We start from the raw sequence: 16962 nt of genomic DNA on the forward strand, positions 1-16962 counted from the left end.
TGATGGCCAGGGTCGCTTGTCCATGTCTGGGAAGCATGTCAACTGGCTGGCCATCCTGGCACATGGCACTGCTGGAGCCCAGCATTAAGCCCTGTGTAATGTGCACCTGCATCCACTTCCCATTCACTGGCGGCTGTTGAGCCCTGTGGTTAAACAGGCAGTGTCGATGACTGCAGTTGTGTTCATGTGTAAGGACCTCCGGGTCCAACACCCTAATTGGTGGGAATAAGCAAACCTGCTTCAATTGTCTGCATAATACCCCTAGGACTTTTTAAAGTAGGTTACATAGTAAGTTAAGACAATTTTAACAAGACTCCAGTAGATTTTTGAAAAATAACTGAACGGAAAGTTATTTCGGATCACATAGCCAATATTACACTGTGTTAATATTTACTGTTCTCTACTTGTTTGCACATCTACAACATGTTGTTTTCCCCCACAGGATGACAATGATGGCACTTCAAATGAAGGAATCTTTGTATCCAAGATAGTGGAGAGTGGGCCCTCGGACAAGGAAGGAGGCCTTCAGATCCATGACAGGATAATGGAGGTACTGTATGTGCCCTTCTACAGCATTTCATTTGAAGGGCAAGTAGCAGGATCGTTGGGGCTTGCACTTTTTGGACGTGTCCAGCTTTTTTATGGCTTCTGAAGTAGAACAGTCAACGGCAGAAGATTTTACCTGGAAGAGCTTCAGTTGTAACTCAGTTTAAATATAATGATTATGGATGATTCCACTGCACACATGAGAGATACAATTTACTATACATTCTATTTTATTTTCACCATTATCATTCATATCGTAAAACCTTTGTCTTGGTACTATATTATGCTGAGTTAGTATCTGTATGCTCTTTTAACAATAAATACTGGAAGCTGTCTCAGAGGGTTTGCTCTAAGAACAGAAAACCTGAGGCAAGGATGTCGTTCGATGTTTGACTTGGTATCTTAAATGCGAAACCTTGGATTAATCACAAGCAGATAAATCTCTAGTGACAGACCTGCTGTGAAGCAGCCCCCTCTTGTCTTCAAAGAGAGTGTCTATGTAGAAAGGGCAGGTGCCCCCTGAGGTCAATGTGAAGGGTACACAGAAAATCAACATCACAAAGGATGCTTTTATAGTTTTGGTTTGAACCTGTGACTGTAACAAAGTATGCATTGAACCATAGATCTAATGCATTGAACTATAAAGTGTTAGTGACTGTATACCACAAACTGATGGTATGCTACAGATATTACTTTCTAAACCTTCTTTCGAAACTAAAGCATTTGATGGTAATTCAAAAACTACTGTATGCTGTAAAAAAAAAAAAAAACTTTTTGTTCTTGTTTGTTTTTAGCAAATGGAAGATGTTAAAAGGTGGCAAGGGGAATGGTGTCCCTAGATTGCAGATTTTCATCCATAATTGATCCCAACCCAGTTTTGACAGACAAAAGTTGTAAATGGTATCACAACCAACTAGGATACAACACTATAGGCCTTCTTAGTAACCTCTTTAAGTATCGTTAACAAGTTGTCAAATCCCACTGTTCTCTCAGATTTTTCATAAACTCCCTTGACAATGGGCAGATTGAGCCACAGAAACCGACAGTGATTCACTTGGCGCCGAGTGACTTAAGACCAGTGGTGCCTTCAAGTGGCCTACTGGCTGGATCCTGGAGGAGAGATTAGCTCACATGCCGCGACAGTGTGTGTCACTGGGATTTACCCAAATGTGTGTGTGTGTGTGTATGTGTGAATATAACATGGATGATTATATTAACATGCTTCATATATATGCTATGGATATGGGTATGTGTTATATGAGAAGACTTCCCTGTATGGGATTATATTGTATTTGGTGGACATTCATTTTTTAAATGTAAAAGAGAGCAGATTTAGCTTTAGGATGATATTGGACCTTCATTTGTATTTTTTTCTTTATATTGTTGTTGACCCATTGTATGATAAGTCACCAGATCTGTCCAGAGAGTGCAGAACATGAGAAGAAGGAGAATATGTAGAGCCTGGGGACGGAGGAAAACCCCTATTAAGTGACCCCATGTCATGAGGCAAGGCATGACTAAACAAAACCGAACCAAATAAATCCTTCATGAATTGAAACTTTGCGGTAGAGACAGTGCATGGTTGTTGTTTCCCTTTGGTGGTTCTCATTGGATACGAAAGCTGATCTTGGAGGTGTTTTCAATCTTACAGGCACTTTCTTTGTCGTATTCTGCCATAATGAAAATTGCTGGCTCATATAGAATGCAATGTAATTGTGTCAGTTACTTCCCCTAAAGGAGGGAGAAGTACTGCATGAATTCAGCGAACCATAGTCATGAATTAAGTGAAAAATTAATACCCAGAGCCCACCGGCAGTTCCGTGTCGTGTATTCTCCCCTGCTGCAAGTAGATAAACCAACATCCTGTGGCGCCATCCAGCTCGGCTCCCTGTGTGGGAAGCTGAGCACAGCTGGAGTGTGCATTTTCAACCTGGGCCATCGGAAACCCTGTCAGCCTTGCCTTTCCTCCAAAAAGACTTCTGTCAGCACTTTTCTTTAGTTCTGCTTTTATGGCTCCAGAAGCTCTCTCCAGCTTGGATGAACCAGGAGAATCTCCATCAGATGCTGTTTGTTGATGCTGCACATTTGATGAACTTCCTCAAATTGATTCTTGTAACAGTCAGGATGTTATTATCCCAGTTCTAGGGCAGTGATTTAAGTTTCTTTGTGGTATTTTGCTGAGATTCTTGACTGGCATAATTCTTTGTTCTGTGTTGGCCAATCAGTAGACAGCATGAAGACCATTATTTAAAACATTTAAGCAATTTTTTCTTCCTCAGTGAGTGTCATATGAAAAACAAAGTAGACAATGTGGATCAGCGCTCATGCATCACAAAGCAGTGCTTTGCTGCAGGGATCGGCTGGCCTATATGGAGACATTTATATAACATGTAGGGAAAACAAGTTCAGCTGAAGAGGTGGAACCACAAGGTCCGTCTCCATCTCAGACAGCCACACCAGACTGGTGTGTTTTCTCTGCCTTAAGTGGAGGTGTTAGTTCCAGTAGGTCTACATGGATGTTGCATGTACATGATGATCCAGAGCTTGTTCACCAGGACAGGCTCTTAGCGGGGGAGTGCGATGGCAGATGTCCCTCCGCTAGAGCAATAGCGCTGGGGATGAATCAGAGCATGAATGCCTCCTTGTTCAACACAGACATTTTCTCATAAAAAGTCAGTGCTGTTTACTTTTGCTCATTCTCCACAAGCTGAAAACTCTTCACAGTCAGGTCTGGAGCACATGTGTTTGCCTATCTGATATAAGTCAGATTCAGTTTTAACCTAATCGGTGGCACCACTTCATTTTTAGTCTGTTTTGTTAAAACAGAGGCATTATGAAATTAGACGGTTGCTTAAAAAATGTATAATCATGCAAAACTATGCTTTATTTAAGGACACATTTTTTTTCTTCGAAATGTTACATTATTCCAGTTGCCTAAGCATCTCTTAGCCTTCCCACCACTACACATTCTGGTTTTATGACAATCAACATTGGCCAAGACTCGAACATCATTAGCTGTTAGAAAGGAAATAAATGCTTTGTGTTTTTCTCCATGGCTCGCAGTATTTACACATGCCTCAGATGTTATGGCGAATAATAGCATCACTGCTTGCATGACAAAGCCTGTGTCACAATCCCACAACTGCGCTCAATCACTTCTGGTTAGATGTTTTTGTGCGCAACCAAGTGCAAGAATCAGAGAGAAACAGGACACTGGAGCTGCAGTTGTAAATGTCACCCTGTAAATCCACTGTAAACAGTTTTTTGGCCAAGAAGGGTGAACAACAGCAACTGCTTTCATATAATCTGACATTGAGTAGATGTCAGTTGTAGATCGGATGCTTTGTGACCATGTGAACTGTGTCTCAGCTGTAGTGCGACAGCATGTAAGCTTGTGAACCCCCACAGTGGAAACTGGGTTGGATGGTAGAAGACTTTTAAAGTTATTTCAGTCCGTTTATTTCGGTATAAACAGTGCTCATAGAACAGCTTAGTGTTCTCATTGTTTACACTGTGCCTCTGTTGCCCTAGTCCCCTGCACGTTCCATTCGCAGTGAAAGCCCAGGGCTGTGATGGGTCTGTTTTAACAGATCAGCAACGTCTTCTAATAGAACGTCCCCATGCTGTGGCCTCAACTCTTTTCCATTATATGGTTGTTTTTTCCTTCCAGAAATGCTTGTGATTTTCTCTTGAGGCTTTATATGGTTGTTTCCATTGTGTTCAGCTCAGTAGGGGGCTGTCAATGACTAACCATCCAAAAATAGAGCTAAAATGACATGTAATTGGTTTCTACACAAACATACCTACCATAACAGCTCACCTATGTTGAATTCATGTGCAATTACCAGCGCTTGTTTGACCTGTTTCGCGTTGACCACATTTCTGTGTGATTAACTCAAAATGAGAGGAGAGTTGTGGTGGAAAAAAGCCACAAGTCACAACTAAAGCTTTTCTGACATGGAGAATTTGGAAAAGCTATTTGAGAATAATAGATTTAACATCAAGACAGAACCCAAATTTGGCTTGACTTTCCTTCACCCTGTCCGAATAAATAAACCTCCAATATGTTAACCTTCCCCTCCTGCCCATGCACTTAGTTTGAATAATTATTTTATAATTTCTGTTGTATTTGTTATAAATGTCTGGCTAGTCAGATATTGTATTAATAAGTTATAATAACTTTCTTGTTAAATAGATAAAGTGACAACATCAATGTCAATCTAAGACTCAATAGTCCAAGTTGTCTTCCAACAGTTTGGGACTCTTCAGATAAGAGCAGTGGGTCACAATGTTAGTCCAGATCCAGGAATCCTGCAGGCCAAACGGGTGATTCCTTATCTCTGTGTGCCTGCCGAGCTGTGAGGTTACCCACAGTGCACCACTTAACACCCCATACCTCCCAAGAGTTATTTTAGTGTGGCCTCGCCAGCCGGCCCGAGCCACCCCTATCTTTCAGCAGCGGAGCCAGGAACATGTGATTGGAGCCTGATAGAAATGTGAAGGGAGCTGTATGGAGGGCAGGCCCAGACCATGCATGCTGATGAGCCTGATTCCGTTTGAAGTCTGCATGTTAGCATCCCCCTTCCACAGGAAGGGGGAGAAGCTTGGACAGTCTGTTAAAAAATTGAGAAAATCCCATTGTGAGATTGTGTTTCTGTTTGGTAGTAAAACCTACAGAATGGGCTTTCTATTCACACTGTGATTCAATGCCTTTTCAAAGAGAACTTCTCAATAATCACCTGAAACTTTGGTGACAGACCAGTTATTTCTAAAACGGTGTTAGATGTCCATATTTAAAGCGGACAAGCTATTTGTACCACACATATGTCTCATTCACTAAACCCCAGTAACTGAAACCTCTGTGCCTCTTTAGGGATTAAATAGATGTATACTGTTGTCCATCACTCATCTTTGCTTCATCTCTGTGTAAATACTCTTGCAGCATTAAACGTGATCTCATTTTGTGTGTGTTTGTTTGTGGATTTAGACGTGTCTGCCCCCCTCCTCCTCCCCCTCCCCTCCCGTCCTCTCTCCACCTCTCAGGGACAGAATGTCAGGCGTGGGCGGCCCGTCCCCTCTGTCACTTAGAGGTTGTCACAGCACATGGCCTCTTCTGCAGGACATGGTATCACACAAGTTCCCAGACGTTATTTCTGACCGATTTGATCTGGAATCACATGTTCATCCTCAGGCAAGAAACAGACCTTTTGTAAGGCCCTTTATTAGATTTTGTTTCTCATGTAGTTGGACTGTCTTTCCCCAGATGAGCCGGCCTACTGTGTTGCCTGGCCCTAGCCAGAGTCAGGCACTACTCTGCCCAGCAGAAAGACACATTCCATTGCTCTATGGGCCAGCTTAGGCAGGACATTAAATCAAATCAAACATTTTAAAGAGGCCATAATCAGCTTCTGGTGGTGGCCCCTACACAGAGCAGAGCTGTGCAGTGCACAAGCAGGGACAGAATGCCCGGCTTTGTGGTTTTAAGTGAGGGCCACCGACTGGAACAGGCACAAGCACATCTTTGTTTTCCATGACTCCATATGGAAACATAGAGAGACAGACAGTGAGAGAGACAGCAAGAGAGACAGCGAGGGAAAGAAGCAGAATGTGAGAGGTGGAGAGAGAGATGAGATGTGAGGAGTGGTTACAACCAAAAAGATGAGGTGAGCTTATTCCTAGCTCAGGCCACCAGGCTCCTTGTCCGAAACCACACTCATAACGTGTATTTCAACAGCATATGTCCTCAAAGGAGAGCCAACAATTGACAATTTCCGTGGAGTCTTACTGTCTGGGCCTACTGTAAACGTGTTTGTCCTCGTCCTCTACAGTCTTACTGTCTGGGCCTACTGTAAACGTGTTTGTCCTGTTCCTCCACAGTCTTACTGTCTGGGCCTACTGTAAACGTGTTTGTCCTCTTCCTCCACAGTCTTACTGTCTGGGCCTACTGTAAACGTGTTTGTCCTCTTCCTCCACAGTTTTACTGTCTGGGCCTACTGTAAACGTGTTTGTCCTGTTCCTCCACAGTCTTACTGTCTGGGCCTACTGTAAACGTGTTTGTCCTCTTCCTCCACAGTTTTACTGTCTGGGCCTACTGTAAACGTGTTTGTCCTGTTCCTCCACAGTCTTACTGTCTGGGCCTACTGTAAACGTGTTTGTCCTCTTCCTCCACAGTCTTTTCACTGGGACTTGGCTCTTTTATTATTAGAACCCACCAGGCTGATTTATGGCCCCTAAGGGTTTTTTTGGGGGGGGGGAAGGGGGGGGTGTTGGAGGGCTAGAAATAGACAGGTGTAATTAAGGCAAATTTTCCTGCCGATCAATCACTGAGCTTGTGTAAACGGATCAGTAACAAAAGGCTCAGGTTGGCCTGCCAGCTGCTCCCCCTGTCAGACCTCCGACCCCCCCTAAGACTGCCCATCGTCCCCCTAATTAACTACCCTCAATTAAACGCTAATAGGCTGATTAACAGACCCTTGGCTATGCTGTAATGACCCGTCGTTTCCTCCCGGTGCCCCTCTGAAATGTGTCCTGACTGCTGCACTAATCACTGCCCACTCCCAGAGCTCTCTCTCTCTCTCTCTCTCTCTCTCTCTCTTTCTCTTTCTCTTTCTCTTTCTCTCTCTTCCTCTTTCAAAATCCCTCTCCCTTGCCCTCTCCCTTGTCTGTCAAACCCACCTCCCTCTGTCTCAGCTAAAACTGGTTCTCAAACTTTATGCCACCCTGTCCTCCAGCTCATTACACTGTGATAGATTCCCTTAAAAAAGTCGAGCCACAGTTGTTTGAATGATTTCATCTGCGTATTATGTAAAATGAGACAGGCAATTGGAGAAATGCTCCATGCAATAAAATTAATTATGGCAGAGGGACTGCTAAGCCACAGCTGTATACTTCTGAATAAATCACATAATGGTGACATGTGGTTTGAGGAGGACAATTTTGAGTGTAGAGTTTTTATTTGTAAAACAATCATCATTTTGGGGGAATAGGGATGCCAGGATATTGAGTGGAAAATAGGACCAACAATGGTATTTTTCCATGTTGAATGTTTTGGAGTGTGTATTTTATGACTCAGTCTGCACAGAATTTTGAAAATACGTTGAGGTACTTTCCTATACTGAGCTCCATCTTTTCCAAACTTGGCAGCTTTCGTGTATAGCTTTGTCTGTAGTGGGGTTAAGCGTAATTTATTCAACCTTTCATCGGTAACTTTGTAATTCAAACGGCTCCCCACCAGGCTATAACTATATAGTATGTATATATCACTTCCTATCATTAATCAAAACTCATGAAGTCATGATTGGGTTCTTAACCTTAACAATGGAAACTCCAGAGCTCAGCAAAGTTAAATGCACTTTCCACTTTTCACTACTTCTATAATCATGGTTAGTAATCAACCAAGTTCATGCCAATAAACTCTTCTTGTAGAGTGACATACTGTAGTACAAGCACCACGCAAAAGCTCTGTCTGCATAGGTCAGGGCTATGGATATAGCTTCAGCTAGTTACTGCCAGCAGATGGTACGCTGCATTTACAGTATTTACACTCCCTCAGGATTTTACTTATTCAGAACACACAAGGTTGACATCCCCAAAGATAATTCTCTCTCCTCTAACTGGCAGATGTTCAGAGATATCTGAGCTAATTGGGATACATCAAAATGCAGATGGTTGTGTAGAGAAGATAACTGTTCCAAACTTAATGTATAAAACAGAGAAATACAATGTACTGTATCACAATGAGCAGTGCAGCTGCCATGTTCATCTCAAATTTCATACAATTATCAAGTGTGAATGGGTTATTGGCTGCGATTATCCTAGAACGCCTCAGTGCGTTACCGAGGTTGGACGGGTGTACTCGATGTGTCAGGGCTTCATGGTGGCAGTCAGGCCTCCATTGTAGAATCCCCAAGGCCCTGTCCTCACCAGAAGCTCCTGAAGAGGTACAGTGCTTCCAGAACCCTCTTTCACATGCCAGCTAAGTGGATCGGTGGCCGCTGCTCCCCTTTCTGATGCAAATGTGTGCAAATAGAAAACATTGTTCACTGGCGTGGTTTACGCTCGGTGTTGCCCTTCTTTGCCCTTTCTCTTGCTCCCCTGAGAGAGATGTTCCCTTTCAAGTGTTACCTCTCTGTGTCATGAAAAACTTCCTCTATCCTCCTCAACTTGCCAGACCTGCCACTTTTGTACACAAGCAATTGAGGAGCACTTGGGTAGGTTAAATACATTCGTTTGGAAAGACGTGCAAACACGAGAGAGAGAGAGAGAGAGAGAGAGAGAGAGAGAGAGAGAGAGAGAGAGAGAGAGAGAGAGAGAGAGAGAGAGAGGGGGAGGGGGAGGGGGAGGGGGAGGGGGAGGGGGAGGGGGAGGGGGAGGGGGAGGGGGAGGGGGAGGGGGAGGGGGAGGGGGGAGGGGGAGGGGGAGGGGGAGGGGGAGGGGGAGGGGGAGGGAGGGGGAGGGGGAGGGGGAGGGGGAGAGGGAGAGGGAGGGAGGGAGGGAGGGAGGGAGGGAGGGAGGGAGGGAGGGAGGGAGGGAGGGAGGGAGGGAGGGAGGGAGGGAGGGAGGGAGGGAGGGAGGGAGGGAGGGAGAGGTAGAGGGGCTGTAGGCGGCTCCTTTAAATGCATCTGCTCTTGTCACTTTTTGAGGATGAGTAGGCCTGAAGCAAGAGACAGCTCTCCCTCTCCAATCAATCTACTATTATATCAGACTCCATCTCTGGAAGTGAAGTGTGCCCCTCAATATATAAATTAATCAAGTTATATCTGCTCCTAATTAAAGGAGCTTTGTGGCAACACTGTAACAGTAAATGTAGTGATTGACAGCTCTGCAAACATTAAGTTGAAGTGGTAAACTACTGTCTACTGTAAACTACTAAGTCAAATATACCCACAGAATAACATGAACGTCTAGGTCTACTAATTATATCGCACTACAGAGCTGAGATTGCAGCACTTGTTAGAATTAAACAACCTCCTCATAGTCCCATACTGTTTACATTAGTATGCAGTAGAAAAGTTTAGTTCACAAATTCCTTTAGATTGTGACACATGATAGCAATGAGGCTAAGAAAATAACTCCCGGACTGAGACCACCGTCCGTGAGAGCAGAGCGAGGTGCCATAGCCAATGTCAGGTTGTCAGGAAAGATGACTTTACCCTTTGTCAGCTGTGGCGTTTTAATTAAAAATCCACAAATATCAGGATACATATGCCTTAATTAAAGTCGCCTGCTAGTTATCTGCTTCTAGCAGCCATTTTCAACATACAGTATAGTTTGAGAGTTTAAGGGTCAACCGGATTCCTCTCTCAGAGTCCCCTCTCTACCGCAGTGCAGCTAGACCAGATCTGTGATTGAAATGGGCAGGTGGTCAAATATATTCCCAAGAGTAGGAGCTCCCACAAAACTTGAAAGGGACTGTTTCCCCCCCCCATCCCATCTAATGAAAACACTAGTCCAGAGTTGAAAGGAAGGATAGATCTGGACATGGAAGAAAAACATGTTATTGAAGCACATGATGGACAAGATAGACAATGAGCCATTGTGGAGTTTAACTGAGAGGTTCTGCACCTTCTGGCCAGCAACTGATAATCACTATACCATGGCGTCTGCCTTTGTCTAAATTTCTTTTTGTGGAACTTGTGGAAGAAGATTAATTGAAAGAGTTGCTAGGAATAGTTGCTAGGAACTGCTAGGAATATATTGAAAATTTTTCTTTTTAAAAGGAATTTCATTCATGTGAAAGAGGCTTAACTTTAGGTGAGGCAACATGGATTACATGGGCAGTGGTGTATGGCAGAATACTATATTAGCCTACGTATTGTGGACAACGACGGGGACGGCTAGTAAAGTCAGGCACCATGCTGTGCTGGCACAGCTAGAGCATCGAGATGGAGTCTGCAAGGTTGCAGGAGTGACAGAGACTCTGGATCAGGGACAGGGAAGGCTGTTTATCACTGGCAGAGAGCAGAGGCTGAAGTGGAGGGCTGACGGGGGGCTTCTTTAGGGAATGTCATGTAGAAAGTACTGCAGGTACTGAAGATAGTGCTACATAAACCTCCCCACAGCTGCACAAGTCCTCTGCCTGCTGGTAGACTACGCCGCTGGTAACCTGAAAATGACTGCTTTCTACATCACGGAGGACTTTCTTTCTTCTCCCTTCCCTCCCTCCCTCTCCAGAATCTCTCTCTCTGTCTCCGTCTGTCTCGCTCTTTGTCTCCATCTTATCTGTCTGACTAACGTAGCTCAATACAAGGTCATTGTCGCTCTGTCGTCTTCGAGATTTATGCCAGATAATGCCTGGTTTTCTTTGTTTTCATATCTAATGTCCTCATCTGGCCTTATTCTGTCAGGACACGTATATTCAGGCACACAATTCTAAGAAGAAAAAATGAAAAAAAGACCTTCAGCTGCAGAGGAATTCGTCTGAAGCAATGTTCACCTGATGTCTTGATGTAGATCAATTTAAACCAGGACTTGCAGACTGTCATCGTCATTAATGGATTGAAAATCCCATCTTTATAAACAGGAAGATGAACTTGCTGTCACCATGCCACTTTGACAGTTTGAAAGAAAAAAAAAAAACTAAAAAATGTATGCGAAAATAACCATAGATCAGTTTTTTCATGTGTCATGCGTGCTGTCCTGACACTTTTTGACGTCTCCAAGGCCCAGAGAGTGTTCCTGAGAAGGAGGCTGTGGAAGAGCAAGACTGACGTTAACGGCCTGCCCCTTCTGCTCTCCTGCCCCTTCTGCTCTCCTTCCCCTTCTGCTCTCCTGCCCCCTATGCTCTCCTGCCCCCTATGCTCTCCCGCCCCCTCTGCTCTCCTGCCCCCTCTGCTCTCCTGCCCCCTCTGCTCTCCTGCCCCCTCTGCTCTCCTGCCCCCTATGCTCTCCTGCCCCCTCTGCTCTCCTGCCCCCTCTGCTCTCCTGCCCCCTCTGCTCTCCTGCCCCCTCTGCTCTCCTGCCCCCTCTGCTCTCCTGCCCCCTCTGCTCTCCTGCCCCCTCTGCTCTCCTGCCCCCTCTGCTCTCCTGCCCCCTCTGCTCTCCTGCCCCCTCTGCTCTCCTGCCCCCTCTGCTCTCCTGCCCCCTCTGCACGCCTTCCCCCTCTGCTCTCCATCTCTCTCTGCTCTCCTGCCCCCTCTCCTCTCTTGCCTGCTATATGAGGCCAGCAGCTGCTGCGTCTCTACTAAGGCATGCTGGCTGCTCCCGAGATTGGCTTCCATGCGCACCGGATTTTACACAAGGCCCTTTATTTTTGGGCTTATGGCCGTCCAGTAATAACAAGCTAACCTTTCACACTCTTTATTAGCAGGAAAAATGAAAACATTTATTTGTGACTGTCATTGGAGACTTGGGGTGTTTAAACAGACGCTGCATTGCATGCGGTAGCCAGTACAATAAAAGAGCATGACATTTCAGAGTGTGTCTCAGGTAAAGGGCGCACTTTGTGCTGTACACTCAAATTCCTTGACACGCAGCCAAAGAAATGTAAGCCTTCTCCCAGCTGTCCCTTGGCACATCCAGACATGGCCTTTATCTGATTTGGAGAGTTTGAGTGTGTGCAGTGTGTGCAGTGTGAACAGCGTACCTCTGTGGCACACTGCCTCTTCATCATGGCCTGGAGATCTCTCCTCAAGCAATACAGAACAGCACAACAGAACTCGCTTCTAGGTAAACCTGACCACTGCCTTGGTATGTGGGTCCAGTCACAAACTATGGGGCTTTATTAACATGTCTTCTCCTAGTTTGTTGGCATTTCATAACTTCAATTTCACTTTCATTTTGATTGAATTTTGATTTTTAACACTCCATGTTAGGCGAGCTATGGAAATGAGAACCACATGTTTGGCCACATTCTGTACATAAAGGTATGTATTTAGAAAAAACTCTGAAAGCTCCTCTGTTTTTTCGTGGACCTCCTACCATTCCCTTAGCTCTGACCAGCAGATGTTCTCCTACAAGCAAGCCACAACCACAGCACAGTTGTACCCTGGTGTTCCAGAATGCATTTAATCTCAATAAGGAACACGACTAGATCCCACATAATCCAGTAACGGTAAATAGGAAACGTTCCCATCACAATCTTAGACTCTTATTATTTCATATTTCAGACCATATGAAAGTCAGTTATGTTCACATGAGTCAAAGAGAAGTGGTTCCAGACTGTTAATGTCTATCACAGGAGTTACAGAGCCCTGTGATTATTTTGGTGTAAAGGTCCAAATAAACCGTGTGTAGGTCGCGACCCCACTGATATGAACCAAATGTGCCATGCTTTCCGACCTTATTTGAAATGCCTACCGCTGGAGGTACCTCACAAAGAGAATGTTTCACAGTTGCCTTCCCCTTAAGCTCTTCCTTTTCAAATGTTGCTATAAAACATTCCTGTTGTAAGAACATGGTCGCACAGACCTGGCTTTATCCTCACCATAGTTTGTTTGCACAACATCATTTGTCAGGTAGTCAGCAGGTAGGCTTTAGACAAATATACAAATCCTTACTTGAGCCAAGCTTTATGAAAAAAAAAAAAAAAAAAACGTTAAAACTTAAGATTAATCGTTTTTCATAATGCATATGTGATACATGAAAAAAAGGTTATTGGCTATAACCGATATAGATTCAAACCTCTAATGCAGCCGTTGCCACTGACTGGCTGTTTGTTACAGATCAATGGAAGTGGATAAACATTTCTATATATGAAGCCTTCTCTTTAAACATAATGGTGATTCATCAAGAAGTGATTGTCAACACTTTCAAACATGTTCAAAGACCAATGAGTCTGTCTTGCATGTTTCGACTATCACTCTCATTTTCTCTCTGTTGAACGATTTACACGGCTCTCCAAAGCTGGTCAATATTTATGAAAGTGTATACACTAGGGCGGCCCACCGAACACTGATCAAACGTTTCTTTCATGTTTGACCTTGCCCTGACTTGGCTCCCAGAAGCCCCTAACCAGGTGGGGGGTAATGAGATGTCAGGCTGGGTGCTGCCAAGCAAGTCTAACAGCACCTTGTACACGGGGGCCAAGGCCACGTGTCACTGTCTGACCCACCTCTCTGTGCACCCAGACACATCCCAGCTATGGCCCTCCCATTCCTGCGCTCACACGGAGGACTTCTGAACACTGGGGCTTGTGTTCTTCACAAGACATCCAGTAGCCTGGTCAAAGAGTAGCCTATTGTTTGAGAGGGGTGTGCTAACAACACGCTGTCCCTTGTTGTTTGAAGCTCCAAGCTCCCCTTTGTGAAGTCACAGGCATGCCTCAAAGTACAACCACATTAAGTCACAACTTTGGTCACAACGGGCAAGTCAGCAAATTTGTGTCTTTAGAATAACATGCCATTATTATGAAGCCAAAGCCTCTTTGGCAACCACTGCTCTTGCCATCGTGGTGAAGCCTCCCCTATGAACATACCGTGAGTGGTTGTCTTAAATCCTAATCCAGGAGGCCATGTATTTACACAGAGGGGCACTCTCCAGGACTGGAGAGGTGTTTGGCAACCAAAACTGATAACTTCACAATTGGTAATGTTTTCTCTAAGTTCTTACCAGTCATTTGTCTGTCATGGTAAGTAACCACCACTTTCATTCAGACACGGCAGCTTTGGTCGTGTGTCTGGGAACTGTTTTAACTTTTTCTGAGCCAACAGTTGGGCTGCTTGGTAGGGGGCAAGGCTGTGTTTCGGTCTCATGAATGAAATGACTTGATGCAGAAACTCTAGGGGGGCAGACTTGAGACTCTGCTCTTAGCGCAGTGAGTGGTAGTGAAATCATTCCTAGTTTCCTCTTCGGGATGCTTTTTGTGCTCTCATGCTGAAATGACAAGAACCAGCCTTTGCTTCTCAAAATACTTCTGTGTGCAAATATTCTGTCTCACTTCATTTTTCTCTTTCATTCTCTTTTGTGTCCCTCCCTCTGTCGAGCACGTACTCCTTCACTCTTGTCTGTTCTTCAGATTAATGAGGTATGACTCTCAGAGAGAGAGATGTACAACTCTGTGCTGCTTCAGTCCTGCTAGATGTGTCCAAAAATTGAATGTTGGAGATATATATATGTGTTTGGATATTTATTTAAGCTGATTTAAGCTCGATTGAGTTTCAAACTCCACTTCAACTGCAGGGCTTATGTTTGGATAGATCCTAGTCTGCAGAGATAAGCTTTGGATAAATTCTAGTTTGACATAAATCATGACACTCCGTTTGATAGCCAGATGAAATGAAGTAGTTATGTATGTGAAGGCCTTAGGCCCAGCAGAACTTTCACGCCAAGTCCAGGGATGTTTTCGACCCGTTGTTTTACATATGGTTAGCAACCTTGTTATGGCTGGGACGGGGACAGCCAACAGGCCTGTGGTAGGGCCAGTGTGTCTCTGCTGCAGGTCACCTCTCTGATTAGCCTCGGCTCACCAGGCTGGGCCATTGCTCTGATCCCTTTGTTGCTGCAGTCAGCTGTGAAAACCAGGTTGCACTGGGCTTCTTTTAATCGGTTCTTTCACCCTCGCCTTCACTCCCTTTCACCCATCTATACCCCCCCTTGTCACAAGAGCAGGAATCACTCAGCTGTAACTGAGGAGAAATGCTTGCCTCCAAACACATGATTCTCTTCCTCAATTGGCCCGTTCAACCGATCTTTTTATACCTCTACAAAAATGAGTTGCTTTGTCATTCCAGAGGCTTATCAGTAATTGGTAAACAAGCATGGTGTGATATAGCGTGAGGGAGGGCGTGAAGGAGGGCGTGAGGGAGGGAGGGAGGGCGTGAGGGAGGGAGGGCGTGAGGGAGGGCGTGAGGGAGGGAGGGAGACAGGAGGAGGAGGGTTAAGGTATTACAGCAGTCAGTGTTAGTAGCCTCTCAACCCTTGACAACTTTAAGTGAAGCAAGCAGTTGTGATCCACCAGCAGCTATATTACAACTTATGTAGCTCTCCAAGGGACTTCTTGCATACAACACACTCCAAATGAGGTGAAAACGAACACACATTTACACACACATTGTTTGCACAATAGCCTCTGGGCACAGACCGTGTATTTAATGATGCAGTTTGCTTTGATGGTGAAGAGTAAGAAATCTACTTTGCTCTCTAAATATGTAATGTGTGGTTGCTGAGTACATCAAACTTAATCATTAATTCGTCTGGATGTTTCCCGAGGCAGTTCAGTATGGAAATCATATGCAGCCAGGCGTACTGTAAAGAAAGACATTTGAATCTAGCCGTTGTATGGGAATCATAACAAGAGCTCCTTTTTCAACTCGTCCAGCAGGATTAGTGAGCTATGAGGGAACTGTAAGCACTCAGGATCAAGATGAGCTGGCAGTAAGAGAGAGAGAGAGGTTTAGAGAGAGAGGCATGATCTCTCTAAGTCCTGTGTCAAATGTCCCCCTTCCAAATAATGCCAGTGACCTACTTGTTAGATCCTGTCACTCTTGGCCTTTGTAGAAGAAGACATCAATTATTGAAGTTATTGTCTATACTTGAATGGACATAGCCTTGAACAGACATACATTTATATTCCATATGCCTAAAGGTGGAAGCTAAGAAGACGAAGGAGGTATTTTAGACACAGGAAAGTAGGACATACAGTCTTCCACAAACTGTTGCTTGAAGAGCATTGGAAGGGCCATAGATCTGGGGTGTCGTGGGCTCCGGTCCGAACAGTCAGTGGTTACAGATGCAGCTTGTTCCTGTGAGCTGGCCTTGTGCATGGGCAGGTGCCACACACTGATCCCCTCCATCTCCACCTCAGAGAGCAGGAAGGCTGATTAGCAAGTGTGAGATCACCAGCTTGTCAAGTCCATTCAAAGGTTGTGTGGCCAGACTGAAAGGAGCTTTGTGCTATAAGGGCAAAATAGTGGAAGAAATTAGGGGGTGCACAAAGGAAAAAAGTTCACTGTACATCTTCTGTGAATGCAGGCTTCCATCTTGCTGTGCTTAAATAGGCCCCTGGAAGAAGAAGGAAAAAAACAAGCTAAAAACATTCTCTTTCCCTTTAGAAAGGTCATTCATGGACTTACAACCTACCCACAATGATTGGAATACAGTCTGTGAAATAAATACAGGACTGTCAGACAAATGACCTTAAAAAGGGGCCCACCTGTTTGTTGGTCAGAGAGAATGTGGAGAGGTGGAAGCTTGTTCCAGGTCTCCTGCCCCTACCCTGTCCTCGCCCTGCTTCGTTTGCCTCCTGCCATGTCCACCGCATTGTGCTGTGGGGCAGGTCCCCTGTTCTGCTTATCTAAGCATATCTAGTCCAGTCTTGACCCACTGCTCACTTTCAGTCCATGGATGTGCCTACTGAGCAGGCTGTGTGGTCCATTGTGAGTGTGGTGGGGTGTCAGAACGGCAGCATGCGGACCACCGGGACGAGGAAACGCCTCAGTCCACAGCGGCGAGGCCAGAGAGACCGCAGGGCCCCCCAGT

At 45.0% G+C, this 16962-nt stretch overlaps 1 protein-coding gene across 1 annotated transcript in view; it reads left to right on the forward strand.

The window, feature by feature from the left end:
- The window catches only part of pdzrn3b (PDZ domain containing RING finger 3b), a 69575-nt gene that overhangs the window by 4718 nt on the left and 47895 nt on the right, over window positions 1-16962 (forward strand). The window contains exon 3 of the mRNA XM_084706087.1: window positions 443-550. Within this exon, the coding sequence (XP_084562213.1) occupies window positions 443-550 (108 nt within the window). The remainder of the gene's footprint in view (window positions 1-442; window positions 551-16962) is intronic.

The sequence above is a fragment of the Hypomesus nipponensis genome, chromosome 9 (assembly GCF_054491055.1).
Source record: "Hypomesus nipponensis isolate SF chromosome 9, ASM5449105v1, whole genome shotgun sequence".
Classification (NCBI taxonomy): Eukaryota; Metazoa; Chordata; class Actinopteri; order Osmeriformes; family Osmeridae; genus Hypomesus; species Hypomesus nipponensis.